Source organism: Empidonax traillii, unplaced genomic scaffold, assembly GCF_003031625.1.
Source record: "Empidonax traillii isolate 1590-97213 ecotype Southwest subspecies unplaced genomic scaffold, ASM303162v1 scaffold2473:size46837, whole genome shotgun sequence".
Classification (NCBI taxonomy): Eukaryota; Metazoa; Chordata; class Aves; order Passeriformes; family Tyrannidae; genus Empidonax; species Empidonax traillii.
Window position 1 is genome coordinate 27436 of NW_020957666.1, and position 10034 is coordinate 37469.

The window sequence follows — 10034 nt, forward strand, 5'->3', positions numbered from 1 at the left end:
AGTGGATCGGGGACTCATGAGGAGAGTGAGGGGGGCTTTGAGGGGATGGGGAGGGCAGGTGGGGTCGGGAGGGACTGTGGGGGGACAGGGGCAGCTGTTGGGGGACACCGGGACAGGAGGAAGGTGTGCCTGCCCTCCCTCACCTGCTCTGCTCTGCTCCGAGGGGCAGCAGAGATGGATTCCATGGACATCGAAGAGCTGGAGGTGGTGGAGGAGCTGGGAATCTCCCTGGAGGAGCTGCAGGAGATCATCGACAAGGAGGTGGAGAACTCCGAGTGGGTGAGGCAGCGAAAGCGGCAGCTGGAGGAGCTGGAGAAGTGCGTGAGGATCAAGGAGGAGGAGGCGGCTCACGTTGACCTGCTCATTGACGATGCCACGAGGTGAGTGGACCTGGAATTGGCCGGAATTCTGAGGAGGGAGGTGTTCCCGTTCCCTTTAGAGCAGGTTGAAGTCGCCTAGTTTGCACGTGGTTAATGAGGGACAGTGACAGCCACCCCCCAAAGCTTTAAATCCTTGGTGTGGACACTTCCCTCAGGTGTAATTGGGAGCTGCCCGTTCCTGGTCATCCCTGGGGTGTTCCAGGGTGTGCAGCCAGCTGCCCTCCCTCTCCTGCAGAGCCATCGACAAGTGCGAGACGCTGGCCAAGGAGTTGTACTCCATGATGGGCCTCCAGTACCGGGAGAGCAGCTCGGAGGACGAGGCCCCGGCGGCCACGGAGGTGATCGAGATCCCGGACGAGGATGACGACGTCATGAGCGTGGACTCGGGCTGGAAGCACAGTTCAGTAAATCCCAGTGTGCCCAGGACAGCAGAGGGAGCAGGATAAGGGACTGCTCTTTGCTCATGAGGAGCATCTGCCACAGTCCTGTTAATGTTCCCCGATCCCTGGAATCCCAAACTGGAATCTCACCCTTTCCCAATCTCCCTGACTGTTGTCCCCATCCAGCACTGCCTCCCATTAAAAAACATGAATGAGGAAAAGCCTTGTTTGAGTGGATTCCCTGACAGGGATTTGGGGTGGATGCTTTTCCCTGTCCCCTCATTTTCCTGTGGTTTAATCAGGATGGATTTTTTTTTTTTTTTCCTCCCCAAAAAATGTCTTAAACCACTTTTTCTTCTCCACTCACAGGCACCAGCAGCTCCAGAATCTCCAAAGATCAGAGTCTGGTGAGTGAGAAGGTCCTGACTACAGATGAGTCTTCAAGTGGGGGTTTTCCCGGGACACAGTGTTTGGTGCAAAACAAAAAAAGAGTTTCTCTCTTAACTTTCCTGTCTTTTTTCCCTTCCAGCTGCGGGAGGCAATGGCTGCCATGAGGAGATCTGCCCGGGATGTTGCGAAATTCATGGATGCTGTGAACAAGAAAACGAGCTCCCAGGAAGCACAAAAAGGTGTGGGACCTTCCAGGGGCCATCAGGCCCCTTTGTGTGCCCTGGCCCTGGGCCTTTGCTTCCCAAAAAAGGCAAACAACGATGCAGTTTGTTTGCTGGGGAGCTTCATCAGGATTTATTGACTCCAGATTCCCGTTTTCCTTTAATTTAGAGTATACTGATTCCAAACTCCTGTTTAAGTCCTTTCCGTGCGGTAGAACGGGGGCAGTTGGGCTGCCTGAGGGGAAGCAAAGCAGGAATTCCCGCTGCTGCAGCTCCGAGGGATGTGGTTCCAGCTGTAATTCCAGCAGGAAAGGGAGCTCTGAGTGATCCATAACTGATTGTTGTTCCCTGGCAGGGGCACAGCCTCCCCCGGAATGTCCTGGCACTGCCCAGCCCGCTGTCCCTGCGGCCCCCGGGGACGACCTCAACACTGACGGGGATCTCAAGGTGGGCATGAGGATTCTGGGCAAGAAAAGAACCAAGACGTGGCACAAAGGGACCTTGATTGCCATCCAGACAGTTGGTAGGTGCTGGCCACGAGGCTTCCCCTGGGCTTCGGGTGGGAGCCGTGCATTAGAAGGTGCCAGAGCACCTGGTGCCAAACCTGCAGGGGACAGTGGGAGCAACACACCTTACTGTTCCACCCTCCAAATCAATTCTGGACAGATTTTAAATGAACTCTGAGTTAGCTGTGAGCGAACAGGCTCAGAGCGACCCAGGGTGTCGTGTTTCTGGTAGGAAACCACTCGGCCTCTGTTTGCTTTCGCTTTCATTTATCTTGTTCTTGTCTCCAAACGCCTCCCCAGGTGCTGGCAAGAAATACAAAGTGAAATTCGACAACAAGGGCAAGAGTTTGCTCTCGGGCAACCACATTGCCTACGACTACCACCCGTGTCCTGAGAGGCACCACGTGGGCAGCAGGGTGGTGGCGAGGTACAAGGATGGCAATCAGATGTGGCTCTACGCTGGCATCGTGGCTGAGACCCCCAACGTCAAGAATAAAGACAGGTATTCCTTATTTCCCAGGGTCATGGACCCCCAGCTCTGGGTGGGGGGTTTTTTGTTTTGTTTTTGAGGCAAAAAAAAAGCTTATTTGGGTATCCTTGGGGTGCTGAATTTTGCCCTCCCCAGGAAGGAGTTCTGAGAGTTTCTTTCATGTTATCTCTGAAACCTCAGGGTGGAGCTTCCAACTCTCTTGCTCGTGGCCCTGAGTCAGGAATTAGATCTGCTAATTTATTCAAATTATCACCCAGATGAGGAGTCTGGGCTGCCTGAGGTGTGAAACAGTGGGAGGAAACGGGAGCCCTGGCAGGGTTTAGTGCCAGCAGTGCTGTCAAAGCACTTTGGGAGGGGAAGGAGCAGGTTTGGAGCAGCTTTTTTTGGGAATAAGGGGCAGGGCTGCTCCGGGCTGGTCAAATCGCGGCTTGCGGTTTCCCTGAAGAGGCTGTTGAAGGGTTTAAGGACTCAGGGTCTGCCATGAACTGTGTTGAGCTGCACCTGATGCATGTTTAGTAACGGGAAACGAGCTGCATTTACGGCTCACGCTGCAGATTCGCTCCTGGCTGTGGTGCTGCTGCCTCACCTGCCCCTCGGGGTGCCGTACCCAGAGTTCAGGCTCCTCGCCCTGCCCTCCCCCAGGAGGAACAGGAGAGGTTCTCCCCTTCTCTCCTGTGATGTGGAGCTGTTTTCTGCTCAGCTCCCCTCCTGATTCCTGCCTGTTTTCCAGGTTCCTGATCTTCTTCGACGATGGTTACGCGTCGTACGTGAAGGAGTGGGAGCTGTACCCGGTCTGCCGGCCACGTGAGTGTCCCATCCCACCTGGGGAGGCTTGGGCTCAAAACCCAGGGGGCAGAGGGTGTGTCCCCTCCGGTGCTGTGCCTGGAGGCGTCTGCAATCCTGGGTCATGGCCAGGCTGGGTTCAGGACGTGCCCCACCACCAAAATTCCACCCCCTCGATTGACCACGTGTAAAAATCCACCAGGGATCTCCTAAAAGAAAACAGTTAAAGCTTCTCTCTGTCTTTCATCCTCTTCCCTTTCTCTCATCCATCTCTTTCCTTACAGTGGAAAAAAGCTGGGAAGACATTGAGGATGTTTCCTGTCGGGATTTCATCGAGGAGTACATCACTGCCTACCCCAACCGGCCCATGGTGCTGCTGAAGAACGGGCAGCTCATCAAAACCGAGTGGGAAGGGACGTGGTGGAAATCCAGGGTGGAAGAAGTGGATGGAAGTCTGGTCAAAATCCTTTTCCTGGTAGGAATTTCCCTTCTTCTTTTAGGACAGTTGGATTAAATTTGAGCTTGGGGGGCTGGCTCAGCTGTGTTTTTGTTACTGATCATGGAATCATTAAGGTTGGAAGAACCTCTGAGATCTTGGAGTGCCAGGCCCCTCCCGAACCATGTCCCCAAGTGCCACACCCACAGGGGTTTTGGACTTTTCCAGGGATGGGGGACTCCACTCTGGGCAACCCGTGCCAGGGCCTGAACACCCTTTCCCTGGGGGAATTTCCCCTGACACCCAGTCGGGGATTCCAGCCTAAAACCCCCCCCGTGGTGCTGTTTGTCAAGGCTCACTCTTACCTCCCTGTGCTCTCTGTGTTCTCCCCCCAGGAGCCTCTCCCCATGGGGACTGTGAGCACGTCCTTCCCCTTCCTGCGGGAGGATAAGCGGTGTGAGTGGATCTACCGCGGCTCCACGCGCCTCGAGCCCATGTTCAGCATGAAAACCTCCACAGCCTCCACCCAGGAGAAGAAGCAAAGTGGACAAACCAGGACTCGTCCCAACGTTGGTTGGTGGCACCTTCTGCTTTCGTTCCTATCCTGGCATTTAACTGGGGGGGTGGGGTGGGTTGGGTTTGGTGGGTTTTTTAGCAGAACTCTGGAGGTTTCAGCTTTCTGGGGATTTTTACCTCCTGGCACGTGAGATATCAGGTTTCCAGTGGAATTTTGTAGCAGAACTCCTGTAGATCTCGGGTTTCCAGTGCTTTGTCCTCCTGGCACATTTCCGGTGGAATTTTTCTCCTGGAATTACACCCAAAACCAAACTGCATTTGGGGGAAGTGACCAGAATTTTGGGGGGCAGTTGCTGTGCCCCAGAGCTTGGCCGTGGCCCAGTTAATCCCAAATCCCTCGGTTTTGATTCCTTGCAGGCACCAAGTCGGTATTTTGGGGCCGGTACAGCCATCCTGGGGTAACTCTGGAGATTCTCCCCGCTGACTGGTTGGTCTCTCACCTTCCCCCCCAGGTGCTGTGAGGAGCAAAGGCCCTGTGGTCCAGTACACCCAGGATTTAGCGGGAACTGGTCCCCAGTACAAGCCCCTGGAGCAGCTCCCTGCTGCTTACCCTGTGTCCCCTCAGCCTGCAGAGATGGAGTAAGTACTGGGGCCACTTCCAGCACTTCCACCTCCTTTACTTTCCCTCTCCAGCGCTTCCACCTCCTTTGCTTTCCCTCTTCAGCGCTTCCACCTCCTTTGCTTTCCCTCTCCAGCGCTTCCACCTCCTTTGCTTTCCCCTTCCAGCGCTCAGCTCGCTCAGGCATCGCCTCCTCTGTGCAGAGGAGTCCTCAGGTGCAGGTTCCCTCCGAGGCTAGGCTTGGTTTATGCCGTGATTTTGGGGGAAAACTCTCGGCTAAGGCTGCAGGATGAACAGCTGGGGGTGGGAGCCAACCCCCCCCTCCCCGAGCCAGATATTCCTCCTCAGGGCTGAAGCTTTGCACTTGTCTTTCCAAAGGGGGCCTTTGCCCCTGGTGTTGCCCCAACCTGAATTGCTCCCTCGTGTCACGATGCAGGCGCTGGCCCCCGGCTGCCTCGTGTCCCTGCACCTGGACTGACCTCGCTGGCTTCCCAGGGAGTTCGGGATCAGTGGTGGGTCCCGGTGGGCACGGAGCAAACCACGGCCAAGCCGCTGCCAGGGGCCCAAGGGGGCCGTTCCCGGAGCCGCGGGCTGGAGGAGGCCTGGATGGAGGAGGAGCTCGGCTTGGTGATGAAGGGAGCGTGTTGGAGGACACCGGGGAGCCCGGGAATGTGCTCGGGGACTCTTTAGGGGACTCTTTAGCTGCTCTCCCGGGTCGGTGCTGTCCCCGCTGTGGATTTCTCATCCGGATCTGCGGCCGCCTGGCCCCGTGCCAGCACGTCTTCTGCTGTGACTGTGCCCTGCTCCTGGGCCACCAGGGGGGCAGGAGGTGTCCCAGCTGTGAGGAGCCTGTGCAGGAAGTCAACCTTTACTCCCCCAGGGCTCTGCAGGGGTAGCAGCAGCTCAGACTCCGGCTGGGAGGGGTCTCGTGGGGGTCCCTCTCCAAGCAGCGCAGCACGACCCAATTCACCCCTGGAAACGCCCCCCCCTGTGCCGCTCTGACCAGGATTTGGGGATTGAAGCCACAAGGATGTTGTTCCTCACCTTTTCCATAACCCAGAAGAGGGGCTGGATGCTGGAGGAGGTCCCAACCCCCCGGTGTGTGGGGAAGGGCTGGGCTGTGCCTGAACTGGGACGTTTCGGGCTGGGAGGGCGTCAGGACCGCGGGCACTGTCACCACAGGAACGCGACTGAGCTGGACCTGCGGCCCCACTGTGGCCCAGTCCTTCCCTGCTTGCTCCTTGCAGCGCTTGTACGGAGTTCTTTCCCCCTCCCCACGCAGGGTTTGGCTCTAGGATCTGGTGTCCATCCAGGCAGACACTGCAGCTGCTTCCCAAAGTGCTATGGCCCAGCTGGTGTGGGCAGTGCCCCTGTGCCCAGGGATCCTTGGATTTTAGATAATTAAAACCAAGAATGGTCTCTCCACTCTGGTGTTTTGTTTCCTCTGAGGAAGGCTGGGGTCTCTTCTCCCTCTGGCCTCACTTTCAGGTCCTTCTTGGCACTGTCAGGCCAGTTCTGACTCTTCTCAGCCGATTTCTCCTCTCGCTCTTTGAGATGTGTTTGAACACTTTGCTTTCAGGCAGCTCTTAGCAGAAACCCTCCTGCTTTCCCTGTCTCCTGCCTTTTTCCCTGATAACTGCAGTGTTCTTCCATTTCAGTGGCTGGTTTGGGGTGGGTTTCTGTGTAATTGGTGTAAATGGGTTGAAAACCTTCTGGAATGGATTTAAAACCTGCTGGAATTGACTGAAAACCTGTTTTTTGGGAGCTCCTTGTAGCTCTTTCATCAGGGATGTTACTACATTGCCTTGCACAACTATGGATTGATTGTTCCTTAGTCTTGCCAAAAGAGTCCTCTGGATTAGTTCCTCCCATTCTCGACTAGTTGAGCCACTGGAAACTCTGGTTTCTGCTATTCCAGGGGTTTCTTCATGGCCTGGTTTGTCCAGCTGCCTGGGATGAAGACCTTGGGCATCCTTGTTACTCTTGCCAGTCACAAGTTACTGTTAACTGTTGCTGAGTGCTGGAAATGGGGGTGGCTGTGGGATTGCTGGGGCAGAAATAGTCAGGAATGGGCTGATTTTCACACTTAGTGGGGAAAAAACCCACCTGCTGGGATTCTCCTGGACTTCTCAATTCTGTGGAGTGGGGGGTGTTGCTTTGGTTGTTTCTCCATCCTCCAAATCTCCTCCTCCTTGCCTCCTGCAGGTGCTCTGACAGCCAGTTGGCCCAGTCCAGGAAGCAGGTGGCCAAGAAAAGCACTTCCTTCCGTCCTGGCTCGGTGGGCTCTGGGCACTCGTCCCCTTCCTCCCCCGTCCTCGGCGACGCTCCGGCTCCGGGAAGGGCCAGCGCGGCCCCACAGCACCGGTGAGGGGGGCTGGGTGGGGTGGGGTGGGGGGACTCACCCATGAGCGCTCCCGGGTGTTTGGGATGTTGGGGGCTCCTGTGTGCTGGTGGGCTCTGCTGGGGTGGAATCACACAGATCAGAAAAGCCTCCTGAGTCCAGCGCTGCCAAGGCCACCACTCTCCCACATCCCCACGTCCACACTTGCAGGGACGGGGACTCCACCCAGGCCGACTCTGCGGTTCTGTAATTGCCTGATTCTTACGATTCTGTGAATTCCCCGCGCAGCGTCCCCGGCGGCGCCGGCCCCCTGCAGGCCTTCCACGGGATGCTGGACCGCGTCCCCAACGAGCCGTCGTACCGGGCCCCCCTGGAGAAGCTCTTCTACCTGCCCCACGTGTGCAGCTACGCCTGCCTGTCCCGCGTGCGGCCCATCCGCAGCGACCAGTACCGCAGCCGCAACCCGCTGCTCATCCCGCTGCTCTACGACTTCCGCCGCATGACGGCGCGGCGCCGCGTCAACCGCAAGATGGGCTTCCACGTGCTCTACAAGACGCCCTGCGGGCTGTGCCTGCGCTCCATGCACGAGATCGAGCGCTACCTCTTCGAGACCGACTGTGACTTCCTGTTCCTGGAGATGTTCTGCCTCGACCCCTACGTGCTGGTGGACCGCAAGTTCCAGCCCTACAAGCCCTACTACTACATCGCCGACATCACCAACGGCAGGGAGGACGTGCCGCTGTCCTGCGTCAACGAGATCGACAGCACGCCGCCCCCGCAGGTGGCCTACAGCAAGGAGAGGATCCCCGGCAAGGGGGTCTTCATCAACACCAGCTGGGAGTTCCTCGTGGGCTGCGACTGCAAGGACGGCTGCAGGGACAAGTAGGTGGCTGCTCGTGGCTGTGGGGGGACCTGCCTGGGAGCACCTCTGGGGTTTAAATCCGTGCAGCTCAGGTTTTGTGGAATGGTTTGGGTCGGAAGGGACGTTAAAGATCATCCAGTCCCACCCCCCTGCCATGGGCAGGGACACTTTCCAGTACCCCAGGTTGCTCCAAACCCCAAGGACACTTCCCAGGACGAGGAATCCACAGCTTGTCTTGGTTTGATTCCAGGTCAAGCCCTGCGTGCTCATGTCTGCCTAAAGATGGGATTTCTTTCCCTGTCTCCAGAAGTGATGTAGGAGCTGTAACGTGGTTTCTGCCGTGTGTCCCTGCAGGTCCAAGTGTGCCTGTCAGCAGCTGACGATCCAGGCGAGCGGCTGCACCCCCGGGGGGCAGATCAACCCCAACTCGGGCTACCAGTACAAGCGGCTGGAGGAATGTCTCCCCACGGGGTGAGCAGAGCTGGGACCTCCTGCCCACCCAGGTGCCAACCCCAGACGCCATCAGAGAGGGACTTTATCCCAGAGATCAGTGCAGATGGGACAACCTGCCCCTGGTCTTGGTTCTTGTGCCAATCAGGGAGTGGTTTGGGTTGGAGGGGACCTTAAAGATCATTGAAACCACGGGCAGGGACACCTTCCACTAGACCAGATTGCTCCTCTGGGCCCTCTGTGCATGACCTGCTGCCAACCTCGCCAGTCTTTGGGATGTTCCTTTCCCCTGGGGGTTGTCACCCTTCTCCTTCCTTCCAGCGTTTACGAGTGCAACAAGAGGTGCAAGTGCAACGTGAACATGTGCACCAACCGCCTGGTCCAGCACGGCCTCCAGGTCCGGCTGCAGCTCTTCAAGACCCAGAACAAAGGTTGGGGCATTCGCTGCCTCGACGACATCGCCAAGGGCTCCTTCGTCTGCATCTACGCAGGTGGGAACTCACCTGGCACGTGGGAACCTCTTCCTCTGGAAAAGGGTGTGGTCAGAGATGGGAGCAGAGCTGGGGAAGGCGCTGGAGCAGCAGGAGAAGGGTCTGGAGAACTCCTGAGGGAGCTGGGGGGGCTCAGCCTGGAGAAAAGGAGGCTCAGGGGCAGGAAGGTGAAAGCTGAGCAGGTGAACTTGCCCAGCACTGGCACAAGACACTGCAGAGCCCTCGGGGTGGCAGTGCTGGCGTCACAAGACATGCTGGGCCCCTGAGCTGTCCCTGGGGTGACCCAACCCCAGCCCAGCCCTGCTTCCTCCTCCCGGCAGAGCCCCTGAAATGCAGAAGTTGCGCAGGGGTGGCGTTGGCTCTGAAATGAAGCCGCCCACGGGCATGGCCGGAGCTGCTGCTGCCCTGGTTCTGTGGCCCCTCCAGCCCTTCCAGCTGGAGCTGCTCTGTCGAGATTTCTGGGATGAAAACCTTGGGTTTAGGTGAACCACATGCCTCAGGCTTTTGTCCTGTCGGGTGTCAGGGATACACTGTCCTTTCCCAGCCCAGCTTTGCAGCGAGGCGGCCTCATTCCTGTTTCCTCAGTGAGCCTTGGAGAGGATAAGATGAACTCACAGGGAATGCCATCCCAGGGGAACTCACCCTTGCTTTCCTATCCCCCTTAGGGAAGATCCTGACGGACGACTTCGCCGACAAAGAGGGGCTGGAGATGGGCGACGAGTACTTCGCCAACCTGGACCACATCGAGAGCGTGGAGAACTTCAAGGAGGGCTACGAGAGCGACGCCAAGTGCTCCTCGGACAACAGCGGCGTGGACCTGAAGGACGACGACGACGACGAGAACACGGGCACGGAGGAGCCCGAGGAGTCCAACGAGGACAGTTCCGACGACAACTTCGGCAAGGACGAGAACTTCCACGCCAGCTCGGTGCTGCGCAGCTACGCCACGCGCCGGCAGACGCGCGGCCAGAGGGACAGCGGCCCGTCGGAAACCGCCTCCAAGGACTCGGGGCTCGCCCGCCCCCTCGGCCACGACGAGGCCCTGGCGGCCTCCTGCAAGCTGCCCGTGCTGGAGGAGACCTCCAAGAACAAGGTGGCCTCGTGGCTGAGCTCCAACAGCGTGGCTGAGGGCTTCCAGGACGGCGACAGCAGCTCGTCCTTCCGCGGGG

The 10034-nt window shown here is 57.9% G+C and overlaps 1 protein-coding gene across 3 annotated transcripts in view; it reads left to right on the forward strand.

The window, feature by feature from the left end:
• Positions 1–144: 144 nt before the first annotated feature.
• The window catches only part of SETDB1 (SET domain bifurcated histone lysine methyltransferase 1), a 13244-nt gene continuing 3354 nt past the window's right edge, over positions 145–10034 (forward strand). The window contains exons 1-15 of one of the 3 annotated variants that reach the window (XM_027909847.1): positions 145–380; positions 616–779; positions 1130–1179; positions 1290–1389; positions 1727–1894; positions 2178–2379; positions 3098–3171; positions 3435–3625; positions 3982–4159; positions 4615–4741; positions 6927–7085; positions 7351–7944; positions 8279–8395; positions 8696–8865; positions 9531–9868. In XM_027909847.1, coding sequence (XP_027765648.1) covers positions 175–380; positions 616–779; positions 1130–1179; positions 1290–1389; positions 1727–1894; positions 2178–2379; positions 3098–3171; positions 3435–3625; positions 3982–4159; positions 4615–4741; positions 6927–7085; positions 7351–7944; positions 8279–8395; positions 8696–8865; positions 9531–9868 — 2838 coding nt within the window. In that variant the 5' untranslated portion in view covers positions 145–174. Of the gene's footprint in view, positions 381–615; positions 780–1129; positions 1180–1289; positions 1390–1726; positions 1895–2177; positions 2380–3097; positions 3172–3434; positions 3626–3981; positions 4160–4614; positions 4742–5157; positions 5952–6926; positions 7086–7350; positions 7945–8278; positions 8396–8695; positions 8866–9530; positions 9869–10034 lie in introns of those variants that run through there. The other 2 variants (XM_027909848.1, XM_027909849.1) reach the window with 2 other exon arrangements.